General features: G+C 45.9%; 1 protein-coding gene across 4 annotated transcripts in view; it reads right to left on the reverse strand.

Annotated features, from left to right (window-relative positions):
• Positions 1–13,470, reverse strand: part of LOC123994757 (Krueppel-like factor 8) — a 115,853-nt gene that overhangs the window by 42,549 nt on the left and 59,834 nt on the right. For 3 of the 4 annotated variants that reach the window (XM_046297721.1, XM_046297720.1, XM_046297722.1), the window contains exon 2: positions 1,782–2,015. In XM_046297721.1, coding sequence (XP_046153677.1) covers positions 1,782–2,015 — 234 coding nt within the window. Of the gene's footprint in view, positions 1–1,781; positions 2,016–2,463; positions 2,602–13,470 lie in introns of those variants that run through there. The other variant, XM_046297723.1, reaches the window with a different exon arrangement.

A 13,470-nucleotide genomic window follows, 5' to 3' on the forward strand; every position in this document is an offset into this window, starting at 1 on the left:
AAAACCAATACAACACAAAATATTAAAAAAACTTTGCTTTTGCACCCTTGTGAATGGGAGTGGGACCGGCGAGGGTACCATGTTACCAAAAAGTGTCTGCTGCTCCAGAAATGCCCCTCCACCCACCCATAGATCAATCTTTGCTGGGCGGCTCACGAGTGGTGGTCAATACACTCACAGGCACGGGCAAACATGTATGCGTGGGCAAACACAAACAAGGGTGCGGGCAAACACACACACTCACACGACAACCCAACCACACCCCTCTCTAAAGAGCACTTATGTAATGGTGGCCCACCCAGCCCCCGCCCCACCCCCTCTTTCCCCCCTCTAACTCTTCCTCCCTCCATTCACAACGTACCACATAGAAATGTAACACAGGCCTATAGAGCCAACATGATTACCTACTACACATGACAGAGAATCTATTCTACACCACTCATCTCTCTAGACGCTCTGTAACTTTGTATTGCTTACCCCCCCCCCCCACCCCCACCCTCCTCTCTCTACATTCACGGCGTTGCACACAGAACGTACCTTAGGCCTATAAAGTGCACTGATGCAACTCTCTGTTTACCATATATGCATAGTCACTTTAACTATACATTCATGTACATACTACCTCAATTGGCCCGACCAACCAGTGCTCCCACACATGGGCTAACCGGGCTATCTGCATTGTGTCCCGCCACCCACCAAACTATCTTTTACGCTACTGCTACTCTCTGTTCATCATATATGCATAGTCACATTAACCATATCTATATCTACTGTATGTAGCCTCTACTGTATGTAGCCTCTCTACTGTATATAGCCTCTCTACTGTATATAGCCTCTCTACTGTATGTAGCCTCTCTACTGTATGTAGCCTCTCTACTGTATGTAGCCTCTCTACTGTATGTAGCCTCTCTACTGTATGTAGCCTCTACTGTATGTAGCCTCTCTACTGTATGTAGCCTCTCTACTGTATGTAGCCTCTCTACTGTATGTAGACTCGCTACTGTATGTAGCCTCGCTACTGTATGTAGCCTCGCTACTGTTTTAGCCTCGCTACTGTATGTAGCCTCTGCTGTATGTAGCCTCTCTACTGTATGTAGCCTCTCTACTGTATGTAGCCTCTACTGTATGTAGCCTCTACTGTATGTAGCCTCTACTGTATGTAGCCTCTCTACTGTATGTAGCCTCGCTACTGTTATTTTTCACTGTCCTTTTACTGTTGTTTTTATTTCTTTACTTATCTATTGTTCACCTAATACCTATTTTTTACTGAAAAATTGCACTGTTGGTTAGGGCCTCTAAGTAACCATTTCAAGTATTCGGCGTACACAACAAATAAACTCTGATTTGATTTAAAGTTGCCACGATTCCCTATTCCAAATAATCTGTCCTACACCAAACATTTTATTCAGAATTTTATGTTCTTAGTTTGCACAGTCCTAACCCAACGAACCCCACCCACTCTGCAGGTCCCCTCCTCCATCTCTCTCCACCAACCTCCCCCGCCCTTACTCTTCTTATCTAACCGTCCACACCCTGTCCACCCTGCTCTCTCTCACTCTTTCCTCTCCAGCCAGTCATCACCACCCCACCTTTTCCTCCACCCTCTCTAACAGCCCAGAGACAGAGCCGGTCTCTATTTTCTTTCAGCCTCTCTCTACACCTACCCACCTACAACCATTCATCCATGTGTCCCTGTGTCTCTCTAGTCTTCCCCACCCCTCTAACCCCCTCTCACTGTCCCTCTAGCCCACCTCATTCACCCATTCCTATCCTCCTCTCACCGTGCACTCCACCTCTTCTGGTTCTGGTTTGATGTGTACTGAGGGCATGTCTTCTTCTTCCACCTGGGTCTGGGGCTCGGTCTTGGGTTCCTTCTTGGGAACCTTGGGTTTGGGCTCCTTCTTGGGTTGGGGCTCCTTCTTGGGTTGGGGCTCCTTCTTGGGTTGGGGCACCTTTGGATGTGGTTGGGACTGGGAGCTGGCACCACTGCTGGCCTTCTTAGGACTCGACTGGCACTGCAGAGGGAGAGAGAGGACTGTTAGCTAGTAGTAACACATACGGAGAAGAGAAAGAGTTACACTGGAAGAGATGACATGTTAGACACATCTAGAGAACGGCGACAGAGAGAGAGAGAGAGAGAGAGAGAGAGAGAGAGAGAGAGAGAGAGAGAGAGAGAGAGAGAGAGAGAGAGAGAGAGAGAGGCACAGTAATCAGGGGAACAGTCAGACTACCGCTACACAGGGAGAAAGGACATGCTAGCCAACTGTTACATACCCTGACATACAACACAGAGAGATGAGAGGAGGAGGAGTTGGGTGAAGGCAGTAGAGAGGTGAGATAGAGGTCGAGAGAGGCAAAGAGAAAGATAACAAAGCCATAAGAGAGGAGAGGTGAGAACAGGGGGAGGGGTAGAAGAGACAGGTAAGAAAATAGGAAATGACACACAAATAAAACCAGCATTACCCTCTTCTCAAACGGTAGGCCTATTACTCTGAAACTGTGCTATGCAGAAAGACAAATAATATATAAAGGGTAGGCCTATGCGAGAGGAAAAGAGAAAGAGACATAGAAGTAGAGAGAGAGAGAGAGCCTGATCCTAGCCCTGCCAGTGAGGGAATGAGAGCGAAAGAGAAACAGAGAAGCAGCTCAACAGAAGTATTGTGTCCCCTCCCTCTCTCTCACTGGTAGGCAGTCACACCCTTCTCTAGAAGCAGAGGGGAGTGGAGAGAGAGAGAAAGACACACACAATCTCGACGCACACACTCGTTCAATTCAATTCAAGGGGGCTTTTCTGGCATGGGAAACATTGGATTACACGACCAAAGCAAGTGAAATTAAACGATGCAGAAAAGTGAGGAGAAACCAAAAACTATTATCAACTGTGTAGCGTTTTTAACAATGTGCAAATAGTTGTAATAGGAATAGTAGAGGAAGATCAATATGGGTTGTATTTACAATGTTTGTGCTCCACTGGTTGCCCTGTTTCCATAGCAACGGGTCACAAATCTTGCTGCTGTGACGGCACATTGCTGTATTTCGCCTAACAGATATGGGAGTTGATCAATGTTTGATTTGTTTTCTCATTCTTTGTGGGTATGATCTGAGGGAAATATGTCTCTCTAATATGGTCAGACATTTGGCAGGAGGTCAGGAATTGCAGCTCAGATTCCACCTCATTTTGCGGGCAGTGGGCACATAGCCCGTCTTCTCTCTATGGCGATCTCTCTCAACAGCAAGACCATGGTCACGGAATCTGTACATAGTCAAGGATTTCCTTCATTTTGGGTCCGTCACAGTGGTCAAGTATTCTGACCCTGTGGATTCCCTGTTTAGGGCCAGATATCATTCGAATTTGCTCAGTTTTTTTGGTTGATTCTTTCCAGTGTGTCAAATAGCTACCTTTTTGTTTTCTCATAATTTGGTTGTGTTGCTGTCCTGGGGCTCTGTGGGGTCTGTTTGTGAACAGAGCACCAGAAACAGCTTGCTGAGGGGGCTCTTCTCTAGGTTCATCTCTCTGTAGGTGAGGGCTTTGTGGTGAAATGTGTGGGCATCGCTTCCTTTCAGGTGGTTGTAGCACTTAAAAACATCTCTTTTCTGGATTTTGAACATTAGTGGGCATAGTCCTAAGTCTGCTCTGCAATGTACTGCTTGGGGTTTTGCTTTGTACATGAAGCTTATTTTTGAAGAATTCTGCATGCAATGTCATTTACAAAATAGCCTCCAACACTCCACTCAGCAAATTGGATGCAGTCTATCACAGTGCCATCCGTTTTGTCATCAAAGCCCCATATACTACCCACCCCTGCGACCTGTACGCTCTCGTCGGCTGGCCCTCGCTACATATTTGTCGCCAAACCCACTGGCTCCAGGTCATCTGTAAGTCTTTGCTAGGTAAAGCCCCGCCTTATCTCAGCTCACTGGTCACCATAGCAACACCAACCCGTAGCAAGCGCTCCAGCCGGTATATTTCACTGGTCATCCCCAAAGCTAACACCCCCTTAGGCCGCCTTTCCTTCCAGTTCTCTGCTGCGAATGACTGGAATGAATTGCAAAAATCAGAATAGCATGTTCAATAGTTTGTTACTGTAGGATACATGTAAAAAAAAAAAACACCAACATTGAAGTGTTCAATGCATTATTTTTGTGGGATGTCTTTGTCATGAAACAGAAAAGCATGTGTTAAAACACAGGACATTTTTTATTTTTACAACGACTAAATAACATACCCCAACCCCAGATGCATGGTGAGCAATTAGAAAACGCCAGTAGTGAAAGTCTGCACAAAACCAACAATGGCATTGTAATGAATTTAATAGTATCGATATGACAGCAGTCAAATAGTCAAGTATTGTCTGCACCTGTTCCAAACGTCGGATTCCATGGCAAATGTGTATGTTTCCAGGCGCCTCGTTTCTTTGTCATCAAAATGGAGGTAACGCATGATCTCGCTGGAACGATTCCGTGACATTGTTTCCCACGTGTCTGAGCAGAAGCCCTCCATACACACGCGCGCTCCACCGAATGCTCCACGCACACACCGGATCGAAGCGAACGCTTCCAGGTCGTCAACAGACAGCGTCTCAGGCAGTGTCTCCTGGCTCCCCGTGCACCTCAGCCACAGTACAGTGGGGCTGTACGTCCATGCCACATAAAACAACGAGTGCGTCGCCGATATTGACTTTAGCTTGAGATGCAGCGCCTGCTCGCTCCGCGGTGACAGTTAGTGCTGATAGCGGACCCGTAGCATTGTCACCGGCTTATTCTATCCAAACGGTGGCATCCCTTTTTAATGTTCAGCGTTTCCTTTGGTGGTGGCGCGGGCAACTGCTCAGAGAGCACCGATCTGGCTTTTTAACGCTGAGGCCTCGCGTGTTGAGGTTGAGACGACGGAGGCCCAAGAATCAGAAGAATAATCATCAGAGATGTCATGATTCATTTCTTCCCCACCACCCGAGTGGTTTTCAGTCGGATGTTGTAGCAGTGCCGAAGCAGAACGCGTATCCATTTCTCTTGGTCTATTTGCCATTGTAAATTCCGGACACTCTCACTGCGTCGGAGTCGACTGATAAGACTGAGTCAACTGCTACAGTGGCGCGCGGATTGATATAGGGTACATACCATTTTGAGATTAGAATATGCCGTATCAATACAATAGAATGGCCAGCCCTGCTCTTCATTCACAACTGGCGATTACATAATTATGCATCGTACGCCTCCCCTCGCTCATCAACTCACCCATTCGCCCCAATCATACTCGACTCCATTGATTTCATCTGTAGAGCATGGCGCTTGTAACGCCAGGGTAGTGGGTTCGATCCCCGGGACCACCCATACGTAGAATGTATGCACACATGACTGTAAGTCGCTTTGGATAAAAGCGTCTGCTAAATGGCATATATTATTATATTATATTATATTTGAAATGAGTTTATGTTCAGTTGAGGAAATTATCATCAGGGTGATTATCAACTGGGCACGGCACCTTCCAGTTCCACTGTCGGGAGGAGGAGGGGCAATGAGGGGAAACCTTTTTTTTTTTAAATGACATGCCCTCTTAAAACTGGTTATAACTCCAGTTCTGTTTATGACATTACAATTCTAACAGCAGTATGTTATATAGACTTATTTAGGAAATGGTCAGTCACAGTGGTATTCTGCCACTGTGTACTCTCTGTTAACACTAGATTCACTAAAGCATTCATTTGACTTGCTCATGATTTTCTATTTTTGTTATTACTCCGCCATTTTTTAAAAGTCACGCCCCCCTCTGACGTTCACCAAAATGAAGGAAAGCTTTGACTATATACAGACTCGGTGAGCATAGCCTTGCTATTGAGAGAGGCTGCCGTAGGCAGACCCGGTTCGCGAGAGAAAACTGAGGTGCACTTCCTAACCTCCTGCCAAATGTATGACCATATTGGAGACACATACAGTGCCTTCAGAAAGTATTCACACCCCTTCACATTTTCCACATTTTGTTGAGTTACAACCTAAATTTAAAATGGATTCAATTGAGATGTCTGTCACTGGCCTACACACAATACCCCATCATGTCAAAGTGAAATTATGGCACCATTTTCATTTACCGGACATTTAAGAAATGGACTGGATTCATATGCATCGGTTTGCGCAACCGGATTAGAGCGTCCACCCCCCTGCTCAGAATGCCAGAAATCACTTTTACTTTATCCTTCTTACCGAATACCCATGAGATGTTACAACACATAGGTGGCACTTCCGTATGGCTAGGCGAAACTTTCCCTAAAGTACACTGAATTAGCCTAAATAGCTTATATACATAAGTAAATACAATTATTAAAAATAGGGTACCACATCAGAAAGCATGATTTGGCCACACGGGCCGCACTTCTGAAACAAAAGAAAAGCTGTGGATTTAAATCACATAGCCTACAGTTGGAAGGGCCCGCAATTTGGGCAGAGCACGCAGCAAATACCAAATAGATTATTGTTGAGTTTTGACTGCCAGTGAAAAGCAGAGAAACCCAGACAAATATATCGCAACATAAAAAAAAAAAACAATCTCAGAATAACAGTTTGGAAAATGAAATGGCTATTGCTGTAAATAGAAGACAACGAAAAGACTCCAATCTGTCTTTTAATTATGAAAATTCTCAACCTAAAGTTATTGGCACCACTAGAGTACATCAGCCATCTATCTCCCCGGTAAATGTGCATATTCACGGTCTGTCATTGGGTCAGTGCTACGTTCGCTTGTTTTAAGGACAATCATTTTTTCTTCCAGGTTAGATGGACGCCATATTGTATTTGTCTCTCCCAATAACTGCCTGCATTTTTGGTTTCGATTTTGTCGAGGCTACTTTAAAGCCAGGTAAGACGTGCTTCAAAGTATGTAGTGAAATGTCCAGCTGGATAGTGTTTCCTCTGACACGTTGGTGCGGCCGGCTTCCGGGTTCAGCGAGCATTGTGTCAAGAAGCAGTGCGACTTGGCGGGGTCGTGTTTCAGAGGATGCAAGGCTCTTGACCTTTGACCTCTCCCTAGTCTGTAGGGCTGCGGCTGATAGGGCAAGACTTTAATTACCAATTGGATAACAAGAATTGGGGAGAAAAAGGGGTAAAAGTGCCAAAAAATATATAGAAATAAAACATAAAAATCCTTAAGAGTCTATTGATACACCCGTGCGTTTATCTGAGTAACATAATAAAACAATCCCCATCAAAATGTCAGTTGAAACTAGAGATGCCTTTTTTTTGTATTGGCTGCATCCGCCTATGTCGGCCGTCCGCATCTGCGGGGGAAGGTGGCCGAGCTACAGCGGTGTTTGTCAGACCATGAGACATCCAGAAAACATGACCCCACTGTGTAAAGGGGAGACTCTCACAAACAGATGGTGTTCTCCGTTTTGCTCTACGACCAACATAAGTGTCACGGGACTCATCTGAAGCTAACCCATACAAATGAATGGAAGTATGGAGGTAGATGATTCTAACAAAAATAAGGGCTTCAATATGTGACCATCTCGATACAATCCCACATGTTAGCTTAGTGGAAGCTAGCAATGATCAACAACCAATTTGACAGTGCTTGAAGAAGAACTTTGAAAATAATAAAATGGGCAAATGTTGCCCAATCCAGATGTGGAACACTCTTGGACACTTACCCAGAAACCCTCACAGCTGCCATCTCTGCCAAATGTGTTTCTAGCATGTAGTGACTCAGGGGGTTGAATACTTATCTAATAATGATGTGAATATGAGTGTTTTTTTTCCTACTTTGACATCAAGAGTATTTTGTGCAGATCACTAGCAAGAAATGACACAGTTTAATCCCATTTAATAACACAACAAATGGGAATAAAGTCCAGGGGTGTGAATACTTTCTGAAGGCTCTGTAGCACATTTCCCACCGATTACACAGACCTGAATTTGAAAACAAATCCAATCTTGATAAACTCCCATATCTATTAGATGAAATACCACAGTGTTCCATCACAGCAGCAAGATGTGTGACCTGTTGCCACAAGAAAAGGGCAACCAGTGAAGAACAAACACCATTGTAAATACAACCGAAGGTAAACATGTGTCCCATGCCAATAAAGCCCATTGAATTGAATTGAGAGAGAATGAGTTGGCTGCAATATGGAAATGTTTAGGTGTGGGGGTGGGGAAGGAGGAGCAGACATGTGACCCAGCTGCAGCAGATTCCTCACAGAGGTGTGGTCCCCCAATCAGCCTAGGTGTGGCTCCACTCACTCTCACACACACACACACACACACACACACACACACACACACACACACACACACACACACACACACACACACACACACACACACACACACACACACACACACACACACACACACCATCCCCCCATTACATACACACCTCCCCCCACCACACACACCACTTCCCCTTCACACATGCTGTCCTCTCCCAATGACCATTGTAGAGGAACAGAGACCCCTCTATAGTCACAAAAGTAAGCAGTGAGCTCAATGTGATGTGACACCTCTGACTAGCTAGCTAACCACAACAGACAGAGAGCAGTAGATCCACAAAGAGTCAGCCCAGTTTGTCCCACTACAAGAAGAGAGGGAGGGAGGAGAGGGTGGGGTGGGACCCCAGCCCTGTTTGTCCCACTACAGGAAGTTACAGAGACAGAGGGAGGGGTCCCCAGCCCTGTTTGTCCCACTACAGGAAGTTACAGAGAGAAAGGGAGGCGTGGGACCCCAGCCCTGTTTGTCCCACTACAGGAAGTTACAGAGAAAGAGGGAGGGGTGGGTGGGACCCCAGGGGTGGGTGGGACCCCAGCCCTGTTTGTCCCACTACAGGAAGTTACAGAGAGAGAGGGTGGGGTGGGACCTCAGCCCTGTTTGTCCCACTACAGGAAGTTACAGAGAGAGAGAGGGAGGGGTCCCCAGCCCTGTTTGTCCCACTACAGGAAGTTACAGAGAGAGAGAGAGGGAGGGGTGGGTGGGTGGGACCCCAGCCCTGTTTGTCCCACTACAGGGAGTTACAGAGAGAGAGAAGGTGGGGTGGGTGGGTGGGTGGGACCCCAGCCCTGTTTGTCCCAGTACAGGAAGTTACAGAGAGAGGGGGAAGAGAAAGTAGAAGGCAGAAGGGGGAAGAGAGCATGGGCATGGGGATAGAAAGAGGGCGGGATAGAGGGAAGGGGAACAGAAACAGGACAGGGAGTGAAAGGGACAGCAAGGTTGGGATAGAGGGAGGGAATGAGAGGCAGAAAAAAAGATGAAGAAAAAGAGAGAGCATGATGAGTGTGAGAGAGGGGAAGACCGTGTGTGACAGAGAGGGAGAAACAGAGTGACTATTTGGGTCAGTGCTCTTCCCTCCTCTCCTCCCCTGTCCCTCCTGCTCCCCCTCTCCTCCCCTGTCTCCACACCTCGTGGCTGCCTGGCTGTGTCCCACCCTGTGGGTACCGCACGTGGGCACAGTGTGGCCTCTAGTCTGGAACACACACGCCTATATCCCACAGACACAAAATTGGACACAGGAGTCTCTGGGACCATTGTGGCTTTAACCTTTTGCGTGTAGGGGGCAGTATTTTCATTTTTGGCTAAAAAACATATCCATTTGAAACTGCCTATTTCTCAGCCCCAGAAACTAGAATATTCATATAATTAGTCAGATTTGGATAGAAAACACTCTAAAGTTTCCAAAACTGTAATAATATTGTCTGTGAGTATAACAGAACTGATATTGCAGACGAAAGCCTGAGGAAAATCCAATCAGGAAGTGCCTCTTATTTTGAAACCTCTATGTTCCTATGCATGCCTATCCTCCATTTAAAGGGATATCAACCATATTCATTTTGATATGGCTTCCCTAAGGTGTCAACAGTCTTTAGACATAGTTTCATGCTTTTATTTTGAAAAATGAGCGTGAAGGATCACATTGCGTAAGTGGAGTGGTAGGGGCTCTCAGAGTGAGTTTTGCGCAACTGAGTAAAGCCGCCATTGCTTCTCCCGCTGTTATTGAAAAAGCTACACACTCGGTTGATATATTATCAAATATATATTTTCAAAACAACCTGAGGATTGATTATAAAAAAATGTTTGACATGTTTCTGTGGACATTGTGGATATTATTTGGAATATATGTCTGCATTGTCGTGACCGCTCTTTCCTGTGGATTTCTGAACATAACGTGACAAACAAACGTCGGTATTTTGGGTATAAAAATTATCTTTATGGAACAAAAGGAACATTTGTTGTGTAACTGGGAGTCTCGTGAGTGAAAAAAATCCAAAGATCAAAGGTAAATGATTTTTTTGATTGCTTTTCTGATTTTCGTGACCTAGCTACTTAATGCTTAATGTACATAATGATATACGATGCCATCTATAAACTTACACATAGGCTTGGATTGCTTTCGCTGTAAAGCATAATTTCAAAATCTGAGACAACAGGTGGATTAACAAATGGCTAAGCTGTGTTTTCCTATACTGCCCTTGTGATTTCATGAATAGGAATATTATTTGACTGTGGCGCTATGCTATTCAGCGGTTGCTGATGACAATTATCCCGCTACCGGGATGGATAGCATCAACAAGTTAACAGCACACAGTGACACAAGGCCCATCACAGTGCCATCCATTTTGTCACCAAAGCCCCATATGAGTTCCTGAGGGAGGGAGGTTTCTAGGCTCTAGTCTTAGGTTCTGCAGGCAGATGAGGGAGGGAGGTTTCTAGGCTCTAGTCTTAGGTTCTGCAGGCGGATGAGGGAGGGAGGTTTCTAGGCTCTAGTCTTAGGTTCTGCAGGCAGATGAGGGAGGGAGGTTTCTAGGTCCTAGTCTTATGTTCTGTAGGCAAATGAGGGAGGGAGGTTTCTAGGCTCTAGTCTTAGGTTCTGCAGGCGGATGAGGGAGGGAGGTTTCTAGGCTCTAGTCTTAGGTTCTGCAGGCAGATGAGGGAGGGAGGTTTCTAGGTCCTAGTCTTATGTTCTGCAGGCAAATGTGGGAGGGAGGTTTCTAGGCTCTAGTCTTAGGTTCTGCAGGCGGATGAGGGAGGGAGGTTTCTAGGCACTAGTCTTAGGTTCGTAAGCTCTACCACTGTTTGCTTTTCCTCCTAGAGCACCGGGTGAGAGGAGAAGAGGGCGAGGAAAGAGGAGAGGAGTGGAGTGGCCACATGAGATGATGAGAAAAATAAGATACTGTACGGGTATGAGAGGGAACAGAGAGCTGGAGGGGTAGTATGAGAGAGGAGAGGGAACAGAGAGCTAGAGGGGTAGTAGGAGAGAGAGGAGAGGGAACAGAGAGCTGGAGGGGTAGTATGAGAGAGGAGAGGGAACAGAGAGCTAGAGGGGTAGTAGGAGAGAGAGGAGAGGGAACAGAGAGCTGGAGGGGTAGTAGGAGAGCGAGGAGAGGGAACAGAGAGCTAGAGGGGTAGTAGGAGAGAGAGGAGAGGGAACAGAGAGCTAGAGGGGTAGTAGGAGAGAGAGGAGAGGGAACAGAGAGCTAGAGGGGTAGTAGGAGAGAGAGGAGAGGGAACAGAGAGCTAGAGGGGTAGTAGGAGAGCGAGGAGAGGGAACAGAGAGCTAGAGGGGTAGTAGGAGAGAGAGGAGAGGGAACAGAGAGCTAGAGGGGTAGTAGGAGAGAGAGGAGAGGGAACAGGGAGCTAGAGGGGTAGTAGGAGAGAGAGGAGAGGAGAGGGAACAGAGAGCTAGAGGGGTAGTAGGAGAGAGAACATAATAATTTGTTCTTAACTGACTTGCCTAGTTAAATAAAAGGTAAACAAATAAAATAAATAATACCTTTTGGTTTGCTATACATTTTTTCAGGATAATCCTTGGTAGTAAGAATCCTTCCATGTAATTCTGTCAAACATCAAGGTTTTTAGGTATGGAACTTTGATTTGGAGTGAAGGTTGTTGTAGAGGGTAGTATCCTCTAAGTCATTGCAAAAACAATTGCATTAAATGTTTCTTGCAGAAAAAGTCAGGCTCTCTCTCGAGGTGGAGTAGGGGCGGGGTCAGAAGAAAGGGGGGCGAGGTGTGCAGCCTCAGTAACAGGAGGCTTGACATGGGGGAGGGAAACAGAGAAGGGGTGGGGCAATAAAGCTCCCTCTCTAGAACTGTGTCAAGGGGGGGGTGACTGGAGAGAGGACAGTACACACGCAAGCACGCAGGCATGACCACTTCAGACCACACGCTGTAACGTCTGACTGCCGATAGTTTTCAGAGACCATTCTACATGTCTGAGCCCTCCCTCTCTTCCTATGGATATTATGGCCCTCCAACCTCCTCAGATCACACTCTATCCACCAGTCTGTACAATATATGTGTCAACTCCACCAGCCCCAACCCTGCCAGCCCCTACCAATTTCACTAGCCTCCTATCTATTGCTCCAATCAGCCCCTTCCCTAGCCCCAAGCCATGTCCATGTCCCAGCCATGGCTCAGTTTGGCATAGGAGTGGGACATACAGCACATGTTACACATTATATCCAGGAAAACTAGCTGAGACCCAGCAGTACCAGGTGGCTACTTCTCACTACATACAGTCCCTCAACATAAACACTAATCACAAATAGAAACGTAACATATCAAGTGTTGGTCCCATCTTTCACGAGCTGAAATAGAAAGAGCCCAGATATTTACCATATGCACACATTTGTTTACATCCCTGTTAGTGAGCATTGATCAGTGTGTGTCAGTGAACAGCATGATCATTGCACAGGTGCACCTTGTGCTGGGGACAAGAAAAGGCCACATTAAAATATGCAGGTTTGTCACACAACACAATGCCACAGCAAACTCGTTTGAGGGAGCGTACAATCGGCATGCTGAGTGCAGGAATATCCACCAGAGCTGTTGCCAGAGAATTTAATGTTCATTTCTCTATCATACGCATAGTCGCTTTAAAAAAATGTGTCAGTACGTTCAAAATATAGGTCGACCGATTAATTGGAATGGCCGATATCAAGTTTTCATAACAATCGGAAATTTTTCTTTTTGGGCGCGTTTAAACGTTTATTTAACTATGCAAGTCAGTTAAGTTAAGAACACATTCTTATTTTCAATGACGACCTAGGAACGGTGGGTTAACTGCCTCGTTCAGGGGCAGAACGACAGATTTTCACCTTGTCAGCTCGGGGGATTCAATCTTGCAACTTTACAGTTAACTAGTCCAACGCAATAACGACCTGCTTCTCTCTCGTTGCACTCCACAAGGAAACTGCCTGTTACGCAAATGCAGTAAGCCAAGGTAAGTTGCTAGCTAGCATTAAACTTATCTTATAAAAAACAATCAATCAATCATAATCACTAGTTAACTACACATGGTTGATGATACTGCGTTGCATATAATCTGACTGAGCATACAAGTATCTAAGTATTTGACTGAGCGGTGGTAGGCAGAAGCAGGCACGTAAACATTCATTCAAACAGCACTTTCGTGCGTTTTGCCAGCAGCTCTTCGTTGTGCGTCAAGCATTGGGCTGTTTATGACTTCAAGCATATCAACTCCCGAGA

Source organism: Oncorhynchus gorbuscha, linkage group LG14, assembly GCF_021184085.1.
Source record: "Oncorhynchus gorbuscha isolate QuinsamMale2020 ecotype Even-year linkage group LG14, OgorEven_v1.0, whole genome shotgun sequence".
Classification (NCBI taxonomy): domain Eukaryota; kingdom Metazoa; phylum Chordata; class Actinopteri; order Salmoniformes; family Salmonidae; genus Oncorhynchus; species Oncorhynchus gorbuscha.